Here is a 25,583-nt window from a genome sequence, read left to right on the forward strand (position 1 = left end):
TTAATTGGAAGTTAATTACAGTTTCCAGCAAGTCCACTGAGATGTTAAACTTTTGTATTGTCACAAAGTTGAAGGAATGAGATTTTACTCTGTCTTTTTACTTCTGCTGTTTTATAGAACTTGTGGGTTTAAAACATGCAACAGTGTTTTTATTAAGATGCAGAAAGATTCTAAAAATTTTATTTCTGAGAGTGTGCTACCACATCAGGGATATGTTTACTAAACGTTTGCTAAAAGTGCTTTCAGGAAAGTGGAATATAATTTAAAAAACAACAGTGACCAAGAACATGGAATTAGAATTTGCTTTATGCAGTGTGTGGGTACAACAGTACCCTCAATTGTTCACGAGTATACACAGCTTTAATACACATTTTGGAATTTTCTGTTCATTAATATTTTGTCCTTTTTTCTGCTAAGACAGTTCTTGTATTTCTCGCCCAAAAATCAGGGGGAGGGGGGAAAAAAGGAAATCCCTGCATTGGCTTAAAGATCTTGACCCTTGCCATGTGTTTTTCCATGTTTAGCAGATGAATCAGAAAAAAAGAAAAGGAAACAATGAAACAGATGTGCAGAAACATTTTAAATATGCACAAGCTGAAGCTACTGAACTACTCTTGTATTTTGAACGTCCTCCATATGCAACAAAAAAAGTGAAGATAAAGAGTCTTGGTTAATTGTCCAGGACTTAGAAGTCCTGCTTAGCATGTCTGTCCAATGTCCTCTTCATAGTTCAGAAGTGACCACACCAATTTTGTTACACATACATACTGACAAATGCTACTGACAAAGGCTACAGCAAATTGTAAATGCATAGGTGCAGCAGACTTCCATAGTAATTGCTCAGAAATAGAATTTTTGACATAGTAAGATATTGCAGGAATGTGAATTTTAAGATATTCACCAGTGTTAGAACTACACCAGCCTGCTGGCTTTCCTGGGCCTCATCACTGTTCTCTCTGTTCTTGTCTTTGTCTTCATTCATTTCTTGTGCATCCATGAGTAACCCCATGTCATCATTACAGTCACCTCCTACTTCCAGCTTAATGCCATCTTCCTCTTCATCCACAATTTCATCAGAGGCTTCTGCAAGCATCTCTAGCCTGTATGAACAGAAGTAGCCCAGGCTTATTATGAAACCGAAAAAGCTCACCAGAGAAAGATACCAGAAAGCCCAGACCTGCACTAATGTGTAAGGCATGCATTTTCCTGAAAGGGAAAACAACTATCACCCAAATGCTTCTATTAAGTTCATGTGTAGGCCTGCTTCATTGCTGCCTCCAGCAAAACCCAGCACTACTACAGTTCACCCTCAAGGTCATTATGACAGCACTGCACTATATTCAATATCTGTAATGTTGATAATGTTGAAGGACTTTCATTATAAGTTCATAAAACAAAAAGCCACTCCCCCCTTTCCCCCAGTAAAGCATGTATTTTCTTTTACATTGCAGCTAAGAAATTGCAGTATAACAGAACTCAATGAGTAATTTAGCAAGAAATCTGTTTCTTGGGAAAGCTCACGGTTTCTTCAAAAATAAGACCATCAATGAAAGTACACCCACACTGACTTTATCAGACAGCAGCTCTCTTTTCAAATCTAACTGCTTGCCTGTTAGAGTTAATGCAACTATAATATTTGATACTTTGCTACACTTCTAGTGGCTTCACAACCCAGGTGGTTGCACAGGAAGATGTACATGGAATGGAGGAGCATTGGTAGTAGGAGTTCATAGAACAGCCAAGAGACTGTAAACCTAAAAGAATGTGAATAAATTGACCATACAAGAGAACAAGACTTTACTCCAATTCTAGTGGTGATGAGGCACTGGAACAGGTTGTCCAGAGAAAGCCATAGATGTCCTGTCCTTGGAAATTTTCAAGGCCAAGTTGGATGGGGTGTTGACCAGCCTGGTCTAGTGGAAAGTGTCCCTGCCCATGGCAGCAGTATTAGACTGGATGATCTTTAAAGATCCCTTCCAACCCATACCATTCTATGAATCTATGCTCTCCAAAAGTACAGCCCTTTTGTTTGTCTAAGAAGAGGAAGAATGAGCTGAATCATTCAGGCATGAACAGTGAGGGAGGAAAAGTGTCTTTACCAGTCTTCCTCAGAGGCCCTTTGCTCTTGTTCCTTCTCCTCATCTTCTGCCAGCTCTTGTTCTACTGCCTCCAGCTCAGCAGATGTCCTCTCCAGCAGAGCTGACACAGCATCCTGCCCACAAGGAAAAAGATAAAACCAGAGCTGAATGATACATAACAGGTAGGAAAATGACAACTCTTGCAAGAACTGCATTACCCTACTGCTCCCTGATGTCAGCAGACACAATGACCCCCAGATCACAAGGATAAGGGGTTTGAATTGTCAGTTCATAGCACATACAATGATTACTTTTGTACGGAGTAAATCTCAATGAAAAACAATTGGTTTTAAAATTACAATGTAATCAAATATACTCCTGTCATCCTTCAATGTATTTTCTCATCTTCCCTGTCACACTTGTAATGTTCTTATGTGAAAAAAGGGTGCTTTTCAAAGTTACATTTTCTATGCAGTTCTCTTAAGAAGGGATTAAAGCAGAAAAGCTTATTTAACCAGAAGAGTTAGTATGTTTTGCATAAACAGCATGCTCAATGAAATGGCTTTGAGTATGCAGATTCAGATAGTTAATAAATAGCAATTTTTAATGTATGGATATGAAAATAAATGCCACACTTAAGGAAGCTCTTCAATAACATTTTTTCTAAAAAGAAACATAGCTGAAGGGTTTCAAATTGTAAGTGCAATCTTGTATCCAGTAAAAAGCATCTGCCATATCCCCACTCCCATCTGAGACCCTGTATAGCCCCTACTCACATGAAGTCACTCTAGACAAAAGTGCCTGCAAAACAGGGCCTTGGACCTTCAGGGATGGCAGTTCACACATTCAAATAACTACAATGCACTGGCACAATTAGTCTCTGGCTTTTTTCTTGCTATCACAGTAATAGCCAATTCATCACTCACCAAGTCCAGTGAATCCAATGACTGTGATTGCTTGCTCAACAGTAACATGTATTCGTCATTTTGTTCCTTGGGCTTTTTGCCAGGACATTGCTTGCAAGGCAACAGGTTGTACCACAGAGTATAGGTCTCCTCAGAAAGTGATAAATCTGCCAGGCTGATCTGAGTCCCAGCCTGTAAAAAATAAGAAAAGGGAAAAGAGAAAAAAAAAAATTTAAATTTGTTCTGTTTCCTACAAAACATTCTACTGTACTCATCAAGAAAACAGGCAGCCAAGATTTGCCAAGAACCTTAATTCCCTTTTTAACTGTACAGTTTTCAATTTCCCTCCAGTTCCAGTTAAAATAGACAAATAGAAGTACATGGAAATGTCCTTCATATTGTCCATTCTGACATCTCTAATTTCAGTCTGTAGAAATGCCTCCTCACACGCACACCCCACACCATACCACAGTATTGCACACACCTGCTCTAGAGCATTCAGTAATGAAAACCTGTGCAGCACCAGCTCGTGGGACAGCAAGTGTCACATGATTTTTCAGCTGTCCCATGCATATGGCAAATAATGGATGACCTTGCTTGCTCTAACCAGGGAAGAAGATGAAAAGCCAGTAAAAGAGATTAAGAAACCCTTTCATTTGGACAAGCGCTGGCATCGACTGAGTTGGTACTTTGGGAAAACTTCTGAAGTACTCATGTTTGGGCTGTGCCTTGGAGATTAAAATCCTCTGTTCTTTGGCAAAGCATATTATCTCCACAGCTACTGGGCTGCATACATAGCTCTTGCCAAGACTCTGGTCCTGTTGTCCAGGGCATTCTGCTGGGGATGGTACTCCCAACTCTTTCATTTGATCTTTGGAATAACCCTTGTCTTCGTTGGGGTTTTTTGTTATTGCTGAGTCCTTTCTTCATCTTTGTATCCTGCCTGAGGTTGCATTTTTGTTCTGTTGCCCTTCGCTTTCCTCAGGGAAAAACTCTTACATACTGAAAAGGCCAACACACTCCTCAGGAATTAAGTTAACTTCTACATTCTGAAAGTGAGGCTGTTTCACTGTAGTCAGAGCTGATGAACCCCAGCAGATTCCAGCAACTCTTCAGTGTGTAGCAAATGAAAAAAAATCTCACTGTGCTACTAAAATCCCTCATGGTGAAAAACTAGAGTTGAGTCGTACCAGACCATGCAAAAGCAATTTAAAAGTAAATGAAGCATCACTGATTCAGTGATGACTACAATTAACAACATTTAAAGTGACAGCTTCCAATGGGCTGATCTATAAATGTCATGCTTTTTTAATTCAACAGATCATAAAGACCAAAAAGGTGTCCATCATATAATCTAAAATAACGTCCAAAATGTAATTTAGTTTGTTCTTTGTGACAAGTGGTGATAATGAGGGTTTGCTCCTGTTTTATTTTACTGTGGCTCTTCTTCAGTTTTTAATTCAAAATCTAGCATTTAAATAATGTTGCACTGAAGTTCATAGGGGGTTTATGTACAAAATGGCAAAGATGGAATATCAATCTGTAATTAAAGGGTTAAAGTAGTGTTAGAATTATCAAAACACCTTCCATACAGGATTAGATTCTCTACCCGGAGTTTCAGAGAAAGGCAGTATTCTAGGTACTATAGCAACAACTAAGTTATGCTTCAGACTTTGTCTCCGAGTGCTGTGGAATTTTAGCAGCCTTGACCATCAAAATAAGAGGGGACACTGTAAACAAATGCATGCCAAAAAAGCACCAGAAATAAAACTGCATACCAAGCATTCTTCCCGACGACTTCTACTGACAGCACAAACATCTACTCTCAGTGTCTTCTGCAGCAGTGCTACTTGAGAAATGGCTACTCTGAATATCTCGTTGAATAAAATGGTTTCCATGGCAGGATGAACTTTAGTGCGGAACAGACAGCTGATATCAGTGGAGGATGGAAGGACTGCTACTCTGATATACCTGCCAGAAACAAAACAAAATCTTTACTCTGTTTAAACTGGCACTTGCTGGTGATGCATGAGAGAAGTTCGCCCCATCAACTTAAGGATTGCATAGCAACAAAATGGAACGGTAACTTATCAGTGGAATGGAAAAGAGGTGACAAAGATGAGTGAAGAACTCTTCTTGTCCCTAGCAGAAACATTTCCCAAGAAGGAATTTTTGTGCCTGGTAAGGTAGCTGTAGCAAGAGAGGTAGCAGTTTCTGACTCTATCCAAGTTTAGTACTGTAAACAATGAAGATCATGTCACAGGTGGGAAGAAACATGTCCTTAATGTTAATTTAAAAAAATGAGAAGAACTGGAGTGGATGTAAAAATTAAATTCTTAGACTAATGCAAGCAGCACTGAAAAGCAGTGATGTCTTTTAATCTTTTAAGGAAACAAATCAAACAAAATTTCCAAAGAAAGCAGGAAACTACAGAAAGCGAGGAAGAAAATAGCTGCTTAAGATCATAAGCTGCTTAAGCCATAGCTGCTTAAGATCAATTCATAACATATTAAGTGAAACTTGGAAGAATGCATCTTGCAAGCCTAAACTGAAGCACAGAGAGTAACTTGAAATCGTTACAGGACTGTGTTTATTTCATACAACCAGTAGGAATGGATATTATGTGGATAAAAGTTGTACTAGCTAACTTGCAGGTCTCACTTTAGCAGCAGATTGACACAGTAAAGATATTTTTAATGCAATTTGTATGTGCTATTTACCTATTGCACAGTTTCTCATACACACAAATGAGCCTAGTAATAGTTTTCCATTTTTTCTGTGCCTATCTATTAGTCTGTTTCTGGTACTGCCTTTAAAGATAAATGGCATTCACTGGAAAATAGAATGCAATGAAGCTGGCTAAAATAAGAAGAAAGAGTGGGTCAATGTAAATAATTTTGAAAAATACTTTTTCTCTCAAAATTTATAGTACTACTACTGTATTTTCTAACTTCATATATAATTTTGTTAATTTTATTAAAAATTGAATTTTACATTAGTTAAAACAAATTAGGTCTGTGAGAAACATGATTTTTTTACTTGAATTTGGGCACAGACTTTATTTCCCAGTTATGCCAAACTTCTTAGAATAAAGAGCAAATCTAGGTTGTTTGGTTCACATGTATAGCTTGGATAGCAGGTATCCAACATTTTGACATGCCAGTCCTTAGGTGAAGTGGTACCATATTGTAACTCCAGTAATGCTGCTGCTGTATTCATACAACTGTAGGTGAGCAACTGGCAGTCTACTGAAAACAGCCATTTTAACAGACTAAGCAATTAGAAACATTTATAAAAAATGTAGGAATAGAAGATAAAGTGTATCAAAAGTATGTTTAAAAGGTGGTGTATTGGAACTTTCTTGTAATAAATGTTTGCCAATTTATTGGCATCAGCCAAATGAAGGATAAACAAAGTGAAAGAAATTGTTCTCTCACTTTTTTGTACAGGAGTGGTCACTTCCATTTTAATTAATAAATTTAAAGAGTCAAGCGATGAATCAGATTTTACTGTGACAAACCTATGACTTCTCAACTGATGAAGATGTGACCCTGACACAGTAACTCTTCAACTGTGCTCTATCTAGGCTAAAAGTGAGTTACAGTATCAGCAACATCTCATGTCAAATCTATTCTCCCATGTGTAAAGGTTCAGTAAAGTACTAATTTATTGAACTGATGTTCTAGGAAATGCAGCTATAATGCAGCATCTTTTTCCAGACCCAATTTTTATTATTGTATGTGTCTGTACAGATTATACATATATGCACTCAAGTCCAAGTGGCAGAAAAAAAAATGCTATTTGCAAGGTCCTGCCTTTACCCTGCCCCTTCTTCCTCCTTATTTTGTGTACCTTTAATTTCATCAAATCTCTTTTAGCAGTAGCAGGACAGGACTTCTTGACTATTAATTACAACTTCACACTTTAATTCCTGAAAAGATGCCTGCTCTGACCTACCTTTGTGTTACTGACCATCTTTTTGCCGTTCTACATTATTTACTTTTCCCCTCACCTGTGTCAATTTATTCTTCTGTAGTTTTTCTGTTTTCTTGTGCTAAATGTTAGTGGACTTGGAAGGTCAGCAGAGAAAGACTAGTTCAGAGAAGGAAGGATATTAGTAGAACAACCATTTCTTATTAACAAAAAACAAACAGAAAAATCCAGCAAGCACCCAGGCTCTATCCCTAATGCATCCTTTCCATATCCTATTTATCTGCCAATCAAATTTAAGGCAATGGGATACAAAGGAAAAAGAACCAGCAAGAAAACCAAATTTTTTAAGGAATGATTATATCCTACTCCAATCTTATTAAGCTTTTCAACAGGTTAAGGCAGTCTTAGAGTCTGTCACAAAAAGCTTGCTCAAGTGTCCCCAAGGCAACCTGTACTTATTTATACAGATGATAATTTTGGATTAGAAACTCAGTGGTAACATATTCAGGCTTTTCTGTTCATTTTCTACCTATGATTTAAACTGTAATTTACTTTTAGACTTTGCATGTTGGTCCAATTTGACTCAAGAACTAATTCTTAACAGACCCCCAAGCTCTAGTTGTTAGGGATGGTGTATGTCAATGTGACTGTGCTTGTCCACTTGCAATTTATCAAATTACCCCTTTCTTTTAAAAGCTCACTTAAAAGACAAATACTACTTTAAATACCATTTTACGTCTAAAAGACACATAAATGTAAAAAGACAACAATCTGAGCTGAAAGGATGCCAAAGTATCAAAAGAATGGTGTTAGTAACTATAGCACAGCTGTTTTGCACTCACAAAGCTGGAATGTTTAGAAGCAGTAGATAAAACACCATTTTAAAATCCTTTTTATTCCAGTTTAGTGGAATGTGCACATTTCCTGATAACATCTTGTTCTTGTAGCATTGCTGGAATATGCAAATACTAAATACTACATATTACATAAATATTACAATGCTAAATACTACAACAAGTACAAGTTTTGTACATATTTCAGTTTTCTTAAGCCTTAAATCAACTGATTCCTTTAGAGAGTTTTTAGAATTTATTATTATACTCTTATATTTCAACATTACTTCTCAGTGATTGTTTGACTTACACCTTAGAGCCAAGGGGGACAGGAAACGCTGGAAGGTTTCTAAGCCGTACTATGATTATCACGAAACTTGAATTGCTGTGGTCATATCTGTTAAAGAAAGGACAACACAAGGGAAGTTTACTATTCACATTTATGGATCAACAGAAATATTCCCTTTGCTGGTCACTCACCTGAGTCCTATTTGTACCTGAGCAGCCTCTAGAGTTGTTGCATCATCTTCACTATATACAGTGTCCTCAGTTTCATTTGGTCTAGGAAAACCAGGCAAATACTCAAATTTTGGAAAATTATAGTTAGCTTTCAGCAATTATTAAGATATGCATGCACAGAACATATATCCATTCTAAACATGATGATTTAATTACAGCATTCACTCCAAAGAAGAATTTCAGAGCCAACGCATGAGCAGTGCTTGTTTTAGGGACAGTTGCTGCTGGAATAGTTTGACAACTGCAGCAATGATTTGGAAAGGCCTGAGGCTGATTACTGAAGATTACAGGCAATACCATATAAACTAGTATGAAGAATCCTATAGAAGTTGTCTGGTCAAAAAATAACGGCAAGTATGTTTCTTATATCCTGATCACTGCAGTGAACAGTAAGCCTCAACCTGGATTATTTTAATACCAACATTACAACAGAGTTTTTTCATGTGTTTTCTATAACCTCTTTTTAAAAATAAAAACATTCAAAAAAATTGCTATGCAATCTTAAAAATCCTTAACAAAACAAGAATTAAAAACAGTAACTCTGAGTATTGACAATAAAGTCACATGGCAGAACCTGCAGAGTTTAAATCAAGCTTTTCTCTTGGGAACAAGTTTCTAGCAAGGAAAAAACCCCAAGATTATAAAAAAAGTATATTAATGCTATTCAACCAAGTTATACAAGCACAAAAAATAACCCAAATCAAACTTCATTGTTTGGCAAATATGCCTTCCTTGCCATCTGAAAGTACAGATTATTTCTAAAAAAAGGCAGGGCTGATTAACAACTTCTGCAGGTATTGTGTAACTGATCATAGATATATTTAAATTTTTGGTGGAAGGACTTGCATGATTTCTCAAACCTACTGTTTCACAGAAGCTTCATATACACCACTATCTCCAGCTACAGACTCATCAGACACAGCAGCAGATACACAAGCTGTTTTCTCCTCAAGCATATGACCAGCTGTTCTTCTTGGTAAATCACCACCTACAAAAAGGAAAAAGAATGAAAACTAGTCCAAGAGATTAACAGTCAGAAAGACAGATGAGCAGAGCTTAGAAAGTTGTCATGTTGAAAGCGGTGACCCTTAGCTGAGTATCACAGAGTAGTTTTGTTCCATATCATTAAACATTCTGAGACTGTACTGCTGTTGCTACATATTCTGGCTACAGATATAACCAGACTGATGAACCTGAAAATGTACTATTATTTCTTCCCAGAGACACAGACTCCTATGATCACCCTTATGCATTGAGCTAGTTATTATCCTTCATTATCAGCCCTCATTTTCCTGATCTTTAAACCAGTATTTGCCATGTTCACATTCAGCACTGTGGTAACACTGCAGCTACATGCCAAGTGCTTGCCTACTGTTTATTAAATATTCAAAAGTCAGACAGATATCCTCTCCCCAGTGATATAACTGCTAGAAATAAAATCCTCTCTGGTTTACTATCATCAAAAACTTTCTATGCTACAGGTTTTCAATGACTACTTAGCTTTAATCCTTAACTTGCATTCATATGCGAGTGTCATGCCATGAAGCCAGATTCTGCAGCACAGCAAGCTGAGGGCCTATGCAGTCCTTTTATCTGCCAAGGGGTGAGGATATTGGTATGCATTATCATCGCCATCTGAATCATGACTTTACATCTTGTTAAGATGTTAAAATTTAAAGCTCTAGATTAGATGATTGATTGCTGCATTTGTGCTTTTATTTATGGCAGTAGGAATGCTTTTTCCTTGATGATGAAGTGTTCTTTCCCTTCCCCCTCACCATGTGAGGGGTGAAGGTGATGACATGATTTATTGATTACCCTTAGGAATTACCACGGCAGCCTGAATTGACTTTGACAATGACAGAGACTGACTGTGGAAGAACTACAAGATATTCCAACTTTGTTACAGCAGAAACATGTGCAGAAGAGCAAATATCTCTATGGTTCACCTGTACAGAAAAGTCAGAGACAGCCAGAGAAGCAGATGAACACTGCATCTAGAGAGCCAGTGCAGATTACATGACAACAGCAGCTGTACTACCTTTGAGTCTTTGTCTATGCCCAAGTTAAGATTCAGCAGTATTCAGATCTGTAGTCCTGTAAAAACCTAAGCGTGTGGGCTGAAATTTTCAATGCATGTTTAGGGCCTCTGGCTGAGTTTGTTCAAGCCTTCCCATTCAGCATCACAGCAGTTTCAAGGATGAAATTGGAGTAGAAACACTGAGCAAACCCCAGATCTGTGTCTCACTGTTAATTACTGAAGTCTCACCATGAGGCCCATTTTACTGTGGAAACCAGAGGTATTGAAGTGTAATTAGTTAATACCTGGCTATTCAAAATTCAAATACTTGTTTTGGCAGCCTTAATACAAGTTTAAAGACAAACTGTATTATGCATATGGTGCTACATGAGGAAGTATCAGTATGAAGAATCACTGAATAAATTTACATTTTAAAACCATAACTACTTATATAGACTTAAAAGGCAAGCTGACAATATCCAGAATAAGAGGTCCTCAAAAAGTGAAAAAATGTTAGAGAACCACACAATGCCTTTGAAAATAATGATCTATAGAAATAATTAAAAAAAAAAAAAATACTGATTTCACATAGCCCAAAGTGTTCCCAAATTCCAAGCCATTTTTAATTCAGTTCTCCAACTATGTGAGCTGCAGACAGATTGCAAATACAGACTGAAAATTGTTGTTAATTTGGAAAGGATATGCTGCTGAAATACAGGCAGGAAAATTAATTATTGTTTCAATCTTTTATAACATGGCTCTAAAGTAAAATAACTACTGTGCTACACTATCCTGAAAAGGCAAAGGACAAAAAGACCCCCTCCCCCCAAATTCCTTTTCCATGCTTTTTCAACTTTGTATTTTATAGGTTCAGACCCTTAGGACATCAGTCAATTTCTTGTTTTCTTTCTGCATAGTGAAACAGAGTGGGGCCTCCCAGCTTGTACTAAGCACACCATACCTTTCTCTTCTGGTGCCACATTGCTCTGGCCAACACTGAAATTACCACAGTACTGCAGTAAGTTAATCTAATTAGACAACAGATGTTACAACAGTTCCTTGAGAGAATTAAAAAAATAAAAGCAAATTTCTCATTAAAATATATAACTATATGAATATGACATGGTACTTTCATTAAAAATTGGAAAACTCCAAGCATAAGGGTTCAAACTTGGTAACAAATCTGGACAATACTCAAGAGCTAGACCATGTTTATTCTTTAAAACACCAAACTCCTTAGTTAGCTGCTTCCCTACCAGCTCAGAAATACAGTTGGAAATGCCATCTTGATAAAACCTAGGAACACCATACATCCTCCATGCTTTCAAAATCCAGCTTCAGGTTTTTGTGCTATTGTTTTCGTGACAGATTGCAATACATGAACTTACTTTCTAAAATAGCTATTGAAAAATGTGGACAGAATCAGGGTGATTGCAGATCTCTGCTACCTAGAAGTTAGGTAACATCCCTCAGAACATGCAAGTGCATGCTGATCAAGATACTCTTCAGTTACACAAGGTACCTCCTCATGTCAAGAGCCAATTGTTAATTTTCACGTTGCATATACATTTGACATTCGATTTTCTTTTAATTACCTGAACTTCCTTCGTGTAGAGAAGGCCGAGGCTGCCTAACGTTTAGATGTCTTTCATCTGTAGGAGTCTGAGATCCTGCTCTGGCTTCAGAGTCCAATAATATTTGGTTCTCGCAGAAGCTAATGCCTGCAAAATCACCTGAAAGGTCAGAGTCTTCAAAGTCCGTAGTGAGGTGATGCAGAGGGGAGTTTTGAGCTGACACTGAAAATGCAGCTTCTAAAACCAAAGGGGAGCCTGGGGGGGACAAGGAGGAGAGTGAGGATCTGGAGGACAGTGATGTCACAGATTTGGGAGGTTCAGTCAATTTGGGATGGTCTGCAGCTGAAGGAGAGTCACTGTAACCGAGTCTCCCATGGGAACTGACCACTTCATTTTCATGAATAGTAGTGATAGGCCCTGAAGGAATGTAACCAGTTTTCTCTTGCAATATGAAATCAAGTTTGTACTGATAGTCCAAATCTGTGATTTGATCGCCTTGGTTATAGTAGAGATCCGTGGAGCTGAGCGAGTTTAGCGACCCTCTGCTTGATGTGTTCAGAGATCCCCGGCTGGATGCCAGGGATCCCAAACTGCTCCCTGAAGATACAGACAACGTACTAGCTGAGAGGCTGCAAAGAAAGCACAAAGACATGCTGATGTTACTGAACTAAACCAGCACAAAACAGAACAAAGAGAAGGAAGCTTGACTAAAGCTGCCTTGGAACAGATTACAGCCAAAAGCTGGTTGGGGCATTATGTTTTTTAAGCATCTATACTCGGCTTAGCTCAGTGTGCCCAACCTGCACACTACCAGGGCAATTTACCCAGCCTTTGGCCACCTGCCTAAACCCTTTTTCTTCTGGAGAAGGCTGCAGATTTGACAAACTGGTCTGGCAGTAACAGCAGCCTTCTCAGCTGATTGGAAACCTGCTCCACTCTGATGTGGGTACTCCTGTGGTCAATGTGACAGCACAGGGATCCCCAAGATGGAGCTTATGACAGCAGAGGAGTGCTGCCACCTCTAGAGCAATTCATTCAGCCTACTCTATGCCCAAACACCTGGGAAAGATGCCATATAGACAGCTTATAGCAGAACTGCTTCCCATCTGCATGACAACACACATTCCACGTGCCCAGTAAATCCAACTATGTAAATTATGGCAAAGGCTGTAACACGCAATCTTGTCCTGTTAATAACAGCAGACAGGGAGTCCTGCTGGACTAGAGAAACTCAGTGTCACTGCCTTGGTTCTGGAGGACTGCTGGGAAAAAATGTCAGGAAAAATAATTCAAGCAGGTCCTTCTAAACACTTAAAATATATTTACTGAACAATAGCAGAACTATCAACTTAGAAAATTTGCTGAAATTATAAAAGTACACCAGGTTTGCATGGTGACAAAACACTTGAAGCTATTACATTTGCATGCTATTACTTTACTATATTTTGCTGAGCTTCCAGCTAAGAGAAAAACCTAAGAATGAAGTTGAGACACCCAGGTCTACTACAAAACAGGTTTTATATCATGCAGTACAGTCTCACCTCCTAAGTTGTGAATGCAAATAGGTAGTTAACTTTGTAGTTTCTTCAAGTTTCTGTACCAACTCTTTTCTTCTCTCCTCCAATTTTAATCTGCAAAAATATGTACATATTAGTTCAGGAAAGCATTACAGAATAGGCTAGAACATTTTATAGATAAAAAAGAAAAAAGTGAAGATCCTTCATTTTTTTATCAGGTTGCCAGTGACTAAAATCCAAAATACTGTGTTAGGTCTCGATCTGATCATAAAACCCCAACTGCTTCAGCCGAGTGACTTTACCTGCAGAATACCAAGCACTGTAACAAACCTGCTGAGTGTACAAGCAAGCACTTGTACAAGCAAGGGTTGGGACATTCACACTGTACCAAGGGGAACATGCACCCAATAAAAGAGTAACAAATGAGCATTGGGAAAATAGCTGCAACTTCAGGATAATAAGATCTGCACTCATACAGTTTTTAAAAGCCATACTGCAGACTCCCTCCTCACTTAATATAGTTCCAGGAAAAAAAAAAAAAAAAAACAACCAACCAATAAAACCAGGAAAACCAAAAGAACACTAATACCAGTAATACCAGTATTAGTTTTGATAATCTGAAGTTTAAAATCAAAGCACTCCCTTTAATTTCAGAATCTTTATATAGGGATAAAGCACAGCAAATCAAAACGGCATTCAGTGAAAGGTTCTGAGATTATAGGCCATATTTAGGAGTCCTTGGTAAAGATTTGTACATTCCCAAAAGCTTTGTCAGCACCTCAGAGCCACACAGCATTGTAAGGCTCATCATCAATTCACCTTTATGAGAAAGCAGGATTTATTGCCTCCTGCTTTGTTATCTAGAACAGCTCTAAAGCCACAAAATGGGGAACTCTCCTATTCCTCTTGGCCAGGAGAAATGATTCACTAACCTTTAGAGTGATTTTTCCCCCTCTTTTAATTCCCTTTTATCACTCCATTTACACTAAATAAATTGCTTTCTTTCAGTGGATTCAGCTAAAATCTTCCTGTAGTAGTGGATTACTATATTCTCCTCTAGGCCTTGCTCAGTCAACTGATATGTTGCAAGTTCTCCAGCTGCTAATCTGAGAAACATCAACCATTGCTTTCTTACACAAAGTGAATTAACTGAACTAGATACTCAAGAGTGCTCAGAATTCACTCCCTTTGAACATCAGATAGCAGCAAAAAGACATTAAGTCCCTGATTCAGCAAAGCATGAAAAGCACTTGCTTACACCCATGCTTATTCAGCGAGCAAATCTGGGTTATGCAAAAGTGAATAAGTTACCCCGAGGTCAGCCAGGGTGCGACTTCCACTCCACTGCCCACGCCACATGTGCTCTCACACTGATGTGTTCATCTATCAGTACCTGCTAAGGCTGTTAAAAGCATACACAGTATTTCATTCTTCACTCAGGAAGACATACACACAGGTTTCCACACCAGGAATTCTGTTCATCTCTAGTATTAGACACTCTTTCCAATAATTTTACTATTTATTGATGCTTTCTGTCTTATTTTAAAGCCTAATCTATCCTGCTTTTCCCAAGCAAGAGTGCTTTTCACTAGCTCTGTCGTAGCTTTTCAGTAGTGAGCTATGATTTTTTTTTTCTCAAGAAAGAGGCATAGAAATTGCTCTGTGTTCAACTACTAATGGTAGAAGACTAGAAAAAAAAGAAAAGCTTAGAAATTTCTCTGACTGAAGTCCTCAAAAGACATACCTACAGCCACCTCGAGAGAGACACTATAGCAACTGAATTTGTACTACTGAACTAAAAGGTTTCATTGGTTTTTGTCTCAAAAGCACAATAACAGTTTGTCTTCTTTTACTTTCTTAAGGAGGTTGATAAACATAATTTATTCCTTATAATTTAGAATCTGAAAAATGTTTCTTTCCTGGAAGTAATTTGATCTCCTAGTAATTAAATACAATTGTTAATACCTGCAGGCTAATGTCAGAAAGATGCTAGTCACAAATCACAAACACAAGCCAAGTGATGAATCACTTGTGGAAGTTTGAGGAAATGCAGAAAGTAATTTTATTATCTCACAATGAATTGAGATTCAGGGAAGTTTTTTCATTCTACATCCAGTCAAATGGAAAAAAAACCCACCAACCCCACCTCCATAACTTTCAGACAATGAACCTTCCCTCTTTATAGCACAAGCAGGAACTATAAAATCCAAACACCCCTGTGTAAACACCTAAACAATCATTGTGTTATCTGTTCTGACACAGGCCTCTCTCGGTCCCTCCTGTTTGCACCGCTTCCATTTAAATTAATCTACTCCTCCTTGCAGAAGGGACTTCAGTGTTAGTGAGACATCTTTCTCTTTTGATCTTAAATTGTAACATTGCTGAGAGGGGCAGAGAATCTTTAAAAAAATATATAAAAAAGTAAAAGTGCACATACCTAACCTTCCAATGCAAATTTAGGTGGACATGTTTGTGACAGGCACAAGAGCAGGTGCCAGTTTTGCAGGCAACAGCACAATCAAATACTTAAATCATGGACCTGTTCAAATGGCTGTGTTTACTTGAGACATACTGCCAAGGATTAAAGCAATAATGGAACTCAGAGGCAAGAAAGTAGCAAGTAGTTCTCAACAGTTCCACAATCCAGTTATTTCTACACAGTTGCTTTAAGGCTTCTTAAAGCAGCCAGAGTATGCCCTGTCTCTGGCTTTTTGAAGTTGATATGTTATGATCTACACCCTCCTTCTGTAAATTGAATCCACGTACATCTACTAGTGGCAATTTCAGCATCCTGCTCCAAAATAACCCAGGGCTACACTATAATGTTTTTGTTTTAAGTCAGAGCACGTCTCCCGTCTCTTTTCTTTAGAAATAAAAAACTCAAACCACTAAACCAAATGAAAAAACCCTCATTGCATTAAGCTCTGGCACAATCCACAGCTTCTTATGCTGCTGCTTCATTATCAGTACCTGTGAAAACACTGCAAACTGAAGGCATTCATGAAATCCCATAGAAGAAAAAGGTAATGTAACAATAGCACAATATTTTGAAGATGGCATGACTCCTCCACTGAGAATGGAGAGGAGAATCTCCCTCATCTCCAAGAAATAAAATCCTGGTAATTGATCTGATACAATTTAATGTATTTTCTTAAAACTAACATTTCAAAGAAAGTTTCAACATCTGAATCCTTCTGAAAAGGATTTACTTTATGTTTATAGTAGACAAACTAGAAATAATCCTCAAAATATCCTCGTGTAAAAGAATTTATGTGCTCTGAAATCATCAAAGGAGACAGTTTTAATATAAACAGTTGAAGCTAGAAATTCACTGGAGAATCACTGGAATAAAAAAAAAGCAATCCAGAAGCTAGAGCAAAAAATCAATCCAGCTGCTGGTGGAGGTAAGTGCTACCTCAACCAGCAGTGCACAACACACCTTACATTAACTTCAGGAAATAAAGCCCAAACACTCCATATTTTCAGGATTAAAAATCAAAGGAAAAAAGACTGAGGAAAAGAGACGGGGAAAAAGGAAGCTCTAACAACTCATTCTGTCACTATGCATGGAAAATCCATTTCTTCTTGACAATGGGGGACAATTTAACTTGCCCTTGGTAGTCCAAGTTCAGCATCTTACATGTTTGGCATCTGACATATGGGAAAACGGTCAGGTGCAGAACTTACTCTGGCACTGAAGCAAATCCAAACCACAAGACTCAGACACCAGCTACCTATTTATAGCTTGAGTCAAGATTTAGCTATACAACAGCATATTATCAAAACCTTAGATTAAATTTACCTTAGACAGGTAGCTTCTCTTGTGAAAATGTAGCTCCCCTCTTCTAAAACATATTTGTATTATTAATATAGTGCAGTTTAAACTATTATAAAGTGTACAAATGTTTAAAAAAATCTTGCATAATACACACATCTGTACTTTGTAAACAAAAAAACTTCCTTGTTGCTCAGCTACAATTTAGGACTCAGCTTCTAACCCTATAACAGAAATTTGGCCATACAGCACGCTGGAGCAACAGCAGGTGTTTCCTAGTAGAGGGAAGTAAGAAAGCCACACAATGCTGATTGTATTACTTTAGGTAAGGCATACTACACTGATACACACAATGACATTTTGTGTTTATTGCATTCTATGTGGGCTAGAGGTGCCTCTAAATTTATTTCCACTTAGAGCTGATGAAAAGTCCATCTGTGACAGTCAGCTTTGATTTTCTCAAAATGTGAATGTGGCTAAAAACCATTTATTGTCAGAGTAGCTTCACTTACTAGTTAGGTAGCAGCAAGTTAGGAAAGTTTTGCAGCAATTATCCTTCTCATCTGAACTTTTTGGGGTTTTCTCCCTTTTGGTTGCATTTTTGTGCGTAATAAAACTCAGAATGAAAGGCTTCAGATGTAACAACAATCAAGATAATCTTTGTAACCTGAGTTCAGACAGTTTACAGCTATTATCAGAAACGAGTGAATGATGTATTGCCTTCCCGCTGGTGTGTTGACATTCCTCAGTTATTTAACATCTGTCACAGGCATTTTCATGCTGGTAACAAATGCAGAGCAACTGATACTGCAGAGCAGATACAGGGCGTTCACATTCTCTCACAGTACTGAAGACTTCTTTGTTTTTCTGCCCGTTGGGCTAATAACAAATTTAATTAAGACCTACATAGAACAGTCACTGAAGGAAAACAGCCCATCAAGGCATAGTTCAGGGTCTGCAATGAGCACAAAGGTTAGATTGCAGAAAGCATTTAATATTAGCAAAAAGCAACAACTTACCTTTCAGCAAGTGCTTGACTGGGTGTGCTTTTCACAGACACCAGCTCTTCCTCAAGCCTCTTCCTTTCTGCTTCTAGCTGCTCTAGCTCATTTTGAGTACGTTTGCGTGGTGTAATAAACTGAAGCTCCTTTAAAAGCTCTTCTTTTTCATTGATTAACATCAGTTTTTCCTTTTCCACATCCAGTGCTCCAGGCCAGGCTTCACTATCTAGCTTAGAGAGTTCAATCTTCAAATTAGCCATGCTAAAATAAAACAAAGCAGATTTACTTGAGTCCAGCACAGCACACAAAGCCCAGGAAAGAGAGAAGTGATACAATATTTTGAAATGTATCGGGGTATAACAAATTTTATACTCAAGGTCCTACTTTTAGTTTTGTTTCACAAGAACGCAGACTGTGCCAGAGAATCAGGCACATATCGAGGCCAGCAGCAACATGCATATGCATTAAAAATTAGTTGCTCCTATTCCAGTTCAAGTAGAAGTCACAATGTTATTAAAAGCTTTATTGAAAGCAATATGTCTGGTAACATAGCAGTGACACCATGCTTTACTCATTCATGAGTATGATGATTTCTCCTACGCTGTGGGAGGCTGATGACTCCTCAGAAACAGACACAGCCATGGTGAAAGAATGTGCCCCACAGCAAGGTGCTCACTTCAGCAAATCTTAAGACAAAAGCATTGCTCTTCTACGCAATTAAAGAAAAAGGCCAACAGTAGCTACCTAAAGAGAAAAGAGTACCTAAAGAGATGCAACTGCTGTTCCCATTACAGTAGTGAGGGGATCAAGACCACTAAAGCTCCTGAAGCCCTCAATCCATTTCCAGAAAGGTCTGGAAGAACAGACTGCTCATGATAGCTAATTTGCATAGAAAGTGAGAAATTTAACTCCAGGGCAGGGAAAGCTTGGCTATAAACAGGTACCCCCACAGGCACCCCAGGACCTTGGACACCACATCAGATGGATTGATGCTGGGGCCAGGGCTGGTGATACTTGCTTTTCCTTGCTCTCTTTCTTCTCTTCTCTCCCTTTCCAATTTCATCCTACCCCCTATTCAAAATCCATCACCACTTGTTTATACTAGGACGTCAGGGACTGGCCAAAAAGGAATGTTAGCCAGCTCTTCACTACATCATGATAGGATTGTCAGCATGGTATGTCAGATGCTTTTGAATAACAATTGCAACTGAATTCAGCATAGTTATGAACACTCCACCTCTTCAAGACATTCTGATGGCTAAGCAATGTCAAAATTATCTGATAATTTTCAAGTAGAGATGTTCACTTACAAGATCTTCTTTACAAGATCCTCTCTTCATCTTAGCTATTTTACCATAAAGTAATTGAGAATTTGCACATTTAGTATTTCAGAGAAGATGGTCAACACTTATTAAATTACATTGATGGTTACACTGCCCACAATACTTGGAGGAGGGGTATAATTAGGTACTGAACTTCATGTGCAAACTGGTATGTATCTTCATTATTCCAAGTTACATACACTGAAATTTCAACCCATCTTCTTGGCTAAGTAATTTGTGAGAAAGAAAGATCCTGCGCTGCAGTACTCCATACTCTGAGCACTGTACTGTTTCTCCTTTTCCCCACGCTCCAGATAGAAGTGGCAAACTGACTTACTTCAAGAAGTTTTTTGTTCCTACAAAAGAAAGATAAAATGCAATGCTGGGACTTCTTGGTATCAAGACACAGACAAAACCGAGGGTGATCAGGTTTTGGATCAATTATGCCTGAGAAACAATGCCACCTATCTCCATCTAAGTGACCATCTGACAATTAACATTATGTACATGATGATTCTGAGCCAAAATCACACATGTTCAATGTTGAACAAACACAATAACCTTAGTGTTCTTTGATGAATGCGTTGATTATACATTGAGGTTTTATGATTCATGATAAGCATATAAAGGATTACTGTTGTTACTGGTAGGAATGGTAGCTAGTACCTGTAGGAGGAAGTATACATTTGAAATTAGGCAAAAAAACAGTCATGCAGACTCCTGCCTTTAAAACCTAAAAACAACTAAGCCATTACTTGGTATTTCTAAGTTGCAAATTTATTTTTGTAGTTTTTTAAATGATCATGCCACAGTTTTCCAACTGAAATAATAGTTAAATCTCAGATTAAATGGCACAGTTTTCATCTGGCGAAAAATGCTATTTTTTATTTTGTTGCTTTGTTTAGTTTTTCATAGTAAAAAAACCCCAAAACTTTGGGTGTGGAATAGTGCTTAGATTTCTATTTCCCTGAAATTACAAAGAACCTCCACAACAAAAGCAGGAAGGCTTCTGAATAGCTGACAAATTATTTGCTGACAAGTATTAGAAAATAATACCACACAAGAGTACTATCCCAGTGGTAAATCTTGCCCCAGTATTATGCAGCACTTCTGGTGTACCAGAAGATGTCATTCAAACCCTGAATGTTCTGCTTTCTGATGCCCATTTTTCAGTGCTGTGGCAATTCATCAAGATGGCACCACTTTCACAGGCAAGCACCACAGAACTTTGTTTGAAAGGCATTCCACATTCATCAGCGGAGCAGTTCCTGACTTCTTTTCTCCTCCAGTTAAACTAATGAAAAAAAAAGCCAACCTATAGTGATAACAAGTTTTTGAATTATCTAAAGTCCCAAGGGAAAAAGGAAATAATTAAGCCTACTAAATCTGCACTGGAAGACTGAAGCAACTCTAAAACTGATGAGCCTTCAGTAGTATAGTAAAGTGAAATTATGATCCTGAAGGAGGATATAATGGACATAAATAACCTGGTGACTGCTTTCCTCCGAAAGCCAGCTCACTCTATTCCCTTAATCCTGGAACAGCCAGTAATTTGTCAGTGTTTTAATTTTGTTTCACAACACATCCAGTTTAGCACTAAGGAACAGCCGCAGCGTTCCCGAGCGCTGCAGTCCCTGGCAGGGCGCGCCGCAGTGCCGCCCGCTGGATGTCGCTGCGAGCACGGCCTTGGAGCCGCGGGCACCGGGAGCTTCCCGAGCACCAGGAGCTTCCCTGCCCCGCGGGCACCGGGAGCTTCCCGAGCACCAGGAGCTTCCCTGCCCCCCGGGCACCGGAGCTTCCCGAGCACCAGGAGCTTCCCGAGCACCAGGAGCTTCCCTGCCCCCCGGGCACCGGAGCTTCCCGAGCACCAGGAGCTTCCCTGCCCCGCGGGCACCGGAGCTTCCCGGCCCGGCGCTTCGGCCGCACGCTCCCACCGACCCCGTTACCTCCGCTTGGCCTCTTCGTACTGCAGACTGAGTCTGACCTTCTCTGCTAAATTCGATCTACTTCTTGCTCCAATCTGTTGAGGGAACAAAACCAACCAAACAAAAAAAGCAGCCTCGTTACCGTGCAAAGCTTTTAAACGAACCAACAAAACCCAGACAGAGGCTAGAAAAATTACAACTTAAAGAAAAATAAAACTACTGCCCTGCCTCTGCAGCCAGCCCCACACTTGCTGTTAAATGCCTAGTCCTCATCTACTCAGCTGTACAAAACAGTGCTGTTTTCTTCTGAGCCACTTTATACATTTTTAGCTACTGTACTATCAAGTGCCGATACTCCATCACAGTAAAGCCACAGCGTTTTAAAAGAATTCTTGCAGCGGCTACACTGAAAATTCTGATCTACTATGAGTTCTGTTGAACTCAGAATTTAGAACTATGTCAGTGCATTTCAAAGTTAGTCTTTAATAAATTTGTTACAAAACATAGGCAAGCTCTTTGTCTGGAAAACCTTGCACACTCTCTTTCTTACAAACTTAGCTTCAAAGAAGGTATCAAAATGAACAGCCTTCTGTGTATGTAAAATACAATATCAGTGAAACAAGGTTTTCCTAAATCACTGAACAAGTAGTTCCATGAACAGTTTTTCAGCTGTGTAAAATGAAATTGGGCATTTAAATTCTGAGATATTTTTTCCTGATTTTTTTTTTTAATCCATCTTCATAAGGTGAAATGTATCCTATAGACAGATTAAAAAAAAATACTATCCACGTCTCCTGATCTTCACTGTACTGGAACCATTTGACTAAATCAGATTTTCATAAATGCTTCATGATAAATGTATAAAGTTCATTGGAATCTTGATTTAAAATTCAAGGGCAAAAAATCAGAAAAGCAATTCTAGTGTGAGTGATTCTAAGTAATTTTGTGAAACAAGTATACATATATATGCTATCTGCAGCTGCAAACAACCATTTCATTCGAATTCCAATTCCATTAACAGTAGCATTCTTCTTCAATTTCTCTTTACACTGGACAAAATGGAAAAAAGCTCACCTCACCAGAAATGTCAGTCTGAGACCCTGTATCCAGAGTTTGTCTAGGAAAACACAGCTGTGAGTTTACAGAGCTGGAACTCAAGTCTGGTTCAGATGTTTCAGTGGTTTGGTCAACATTGAATTTTTCCCTCAGCTTTGCAAGACTCTGTCCAGGAATTAGAGAAGGAAGTAGCATTAAAGTTCCTTTGCACTTTACCATGTTTATACCAGTTTATCTCCAAAAGATATTTACATAAAAGACTCCACAATAAGAATTCTGGATTTATTTCATATTAAGCAGCCCATCCTTTTAATCAAGCCATCAGTAGGTAACACTAAGGGTGACCAACACCTGTGAAAATGTAAAAGCTACTCATTTGGGTTTGTGTCTGTTTTGGGACTTTGTGTTTTTTAATTTGTCAACCAATTACGAATTTTGCTGAAAAAACCCCAAAAACCAAAATGGAAATCTGTTTTCAAAAATGGAAATAGGACAATTTAGATTAGGAAAACTTTCATTGATTTACAAAATGGTCAGGCACCTCAGAATATATCAATTTTGTCCATTTTTTATTCTAAATTGTACTTCAGAGGTAACATATGCATTGTACCTTACATTCAAGTTCCAAAAAATCTATATGCTCTGACACAGAGCAGCTTTTTGAAGTAGGAATGTCACAGGCTTCAGTTTCTGCATCTGAAAATTAATTTTAATACTAGTTTGGCTCAAAGAATTTTGAGAATCCCTTAAAAGTATAAAATGTGAAGTATTTATCATCAGGAAAGTGAGTCATGTTAAAACAAATCCACACATAACTTCCATTACCCAATCAAAATACCTTCATTAAATCTTGTTTTTCTCTCTCGCCTGAACTGATCGCCTTTCTGATGGATTTCAGCTCCTTCAGGATGGCTTTGGCCTCACACAGCTCATACCCGCCCTGGCCTCCGGACATTTTTTGGTCAATTCTGTGGAAAGAGAGAATATTGACAGCAGACAGAGAAAACCATACTAATAGCTCTGCTGTTCTACTTCAGGCAGAAGCAGAGTTAGAGAACAGAAGGGAAGGAGGTGAGATACCGTTTCTTTCAACAGACATGGAAAGGAAAAATGACATTGAAATGTCCATTCAAATACAATTTAATCCTTGGCAAAAATGTAAAGGAGCACGGAGTTATTGCTGATAATACTGTCAAATTCCTATTCCCACCATAACCCTCTGCAGCATACCTTTCCTACTAATAACTGTTTGTGCTCCTTACAGAAGAATTTATTTCAAGTAGTATCCTTCCACCCAAACCCACACTGGGACACAGGCAGACAGGCTGGCTTCTTAGCACTAATCAGCCTCTCTGAGCAGATACATAACCAGCACCATTCTTGTCTCAGCTTCCCTCTAGTTCACCCTAATCCTGGGCATTAACTGTCTGGAACAGCTGTTCTGCTCAGCCAGTCACCAGGCTCTCTTTATTCACAAAATCTCTGGATAATTAATACCATATGTCATAGATTGGACAATTCATTAAATTCCTGAACTACCAATGACTTTAGAAACTGTAACCTGAAAATAATAAAAGGCCACCCTAAACTTAGAGATAAAAAGATGATTCATTTTAGTATTTCCATATTTCCTTCCAGAACTACAGTTTGTAAACACATTTCTCTGGTCTCTAGTTTAACAGAGTATTTCACAGCATCATGGAAATGATTGCAGCTGTGCTGCAAAAATTAAGACCAACCAACAGCCATATTCATAAAAACCAAACATTTAGTAGAGAATACATTCTTGTATAATACAATTGGTTTTCTGTTTTTTATCATCATCCATCATCTTTGCTGGAAGTTAACAGCCTTGTGAGTGAGGAGTGAACAAACCAGAAGTGATCACGAGCATCCCCAGCAAGAACAGCAACTTGCATAAAACACCTGTAACTGTATTCTATTTTTCTTAAAGTTTTGGCCACAAAAATATCAAACTTCTAAAGTAGTCTGTAAAGCTGTGAGCATGCCTGTTCTCCTTTCTCTACATTCCAGTTTTTGTGAAAACTAAACTGCATTTGTGTAAGGAAACTACCTCTGTGACTTGGCAATCATTCCTATTCAAGGATATATTTATTTTAGCTTGAAAGTTCCTCAAACTCTTTCATAAGCAGGCACTTACTGTCTGACAACTCTCAATTTTTGGTAACTTACCACGTTACTAAGGTCAAATAGATACAGGATACACCAACAATTGGGATCATGAATGAACGGTTGGGTAATACACCACATGCTGTCTAGTAATACAACATGCCACATTCAAATTGCTGTTGCTTTATTCTGTATATAATTAAGATAGACAAGAAGGATCTCTGATAGGTAAGATATTCCATCATCCTGTTTTAAATTAATGGGATTAGTACTGTTTGAAAGTGGCTGACTGAATTTTAAAAAGTCCATTGTGTTTCTGTGGAATGCTGTTGACAGTTTCTGAAACATGCTTTGGATTCCTATCAAAATGGCTTGTGAGCAAGCTGCTTTAAAACAATACTTCATTGTTGAATTAATATAATAAAACCAGCATGATTGGCTAACCTTTAATCCTGGGACAGCAGCATGAGTTTTTATTACCTTAAGCTTTAGAATCAATATGTCTTTCTTCTTCTAAATTTTACTACAAATGAGATCTGATTCACGGTTACATTTAATCAACTATCCTTGCTGGTCTATATATATTTAAATAACAGACAAATCTTACATTTCTGTTTTAGTAAAAATGAAGGAGGATAGAGACTTAACTGACATATTCCTAATGTGCTGAGGATTGCTTCTGCTACTGGAACTAGTGTACTAAGGGCAAGCAGCTCAGCATTTTACTGTGGCAATGTATCCTTAATGTATGGATATGTACCACAACGTGGAAAACAGCTAGCATTAATGAATTCCTCTGCACATTACTCAAGAAAACACACTTGTTAGCAAGGTTTCCTGTGCAGCAAGTTCTTTATGGTGACAGTTCCAGTAATGTTTAATATTTTAGGGCCTGATGTTGTAAGGCAGGAGCAGCAGGGAGTTCTCAGACTGAAAAAAATTAATTCCCTAGTAATCTAAGTGGTTAAATGCCCAGAAAGCCCACCCAGTTCAGC

General features: G+C 38.3%; 1 protein-coding gene across 1 annotated transcript in view; it reads right to left on the reverse strand.

The window, feature by feature from the left end:
• The window catches only part of WWC2 (WW and C2 domain containing 2), a 94,951-nt gene that overhangs the window by 15,552 nt on the left and 53,816 nt on the right, over positions 1-25,583 (reverse strand). Inside the window, exons 6-18 of the mRNA XM_053940894.1 lie at positions 23,297-23,426; positions 22,477-22,623; positions 21,424-21,497; positions 18,174-18,416; positions 13,404-13,493; positions 11,884-12,491; positions 9,133-9,256; positions 8,230-8,310; positions 8,060-8,146; positions 4,762-4,954; positions 3,005-3,175; positions 2,100-2,212; positions 902-1,100 (exon numbers count right to left, since the gene is read on the reverse strand). Coding sequence (XP_053796869.1) covers positions 902-1,100; positions 2,100-2,212; positions 3,005-3,175; positions 4,762-4,954; positions 8,060-8,146; positions 8,230-8,310; positions 9,133-9,256; positions 11,884-12,491; positions 13,404-13,493; positions 18,174-18,416; positions 21,424-21,497; positions 22,477-22,623; positions 23,297-23,426 — 2,260 coding nt within the window. The remainder of the gene's footprint in view (positions 1-901; positions 1,101-2,099; positions 2,213-3,004; positions 3,176-4,761; positions 4,955-8,059; positions 8,147-8,229; positions 8,311-9,132; positions 9,257-11,883; positions 12,492-13,403; positions 13,494-18,173; positions 18,417-21,423; positions 21,498-22,476; positions 22,624-23,296; positions 23,427-25,583) is intronic.

Source organism: Vidua chalybeata, chromosome 4 (genome assembly GCF_026979565.1).
Source record: "Vidua chalybeata isolate OUT-0048 chromosome 4, bVidCha1 merged haplotype, whole genome shotgun sequence".
Taxonomy (NCBI): domain Eukaryota; kingdom Metazoa; phylum Chordata; class Aves; order Passeriformes; family Viduidae; genus Vidua; species Vidua chalybeata.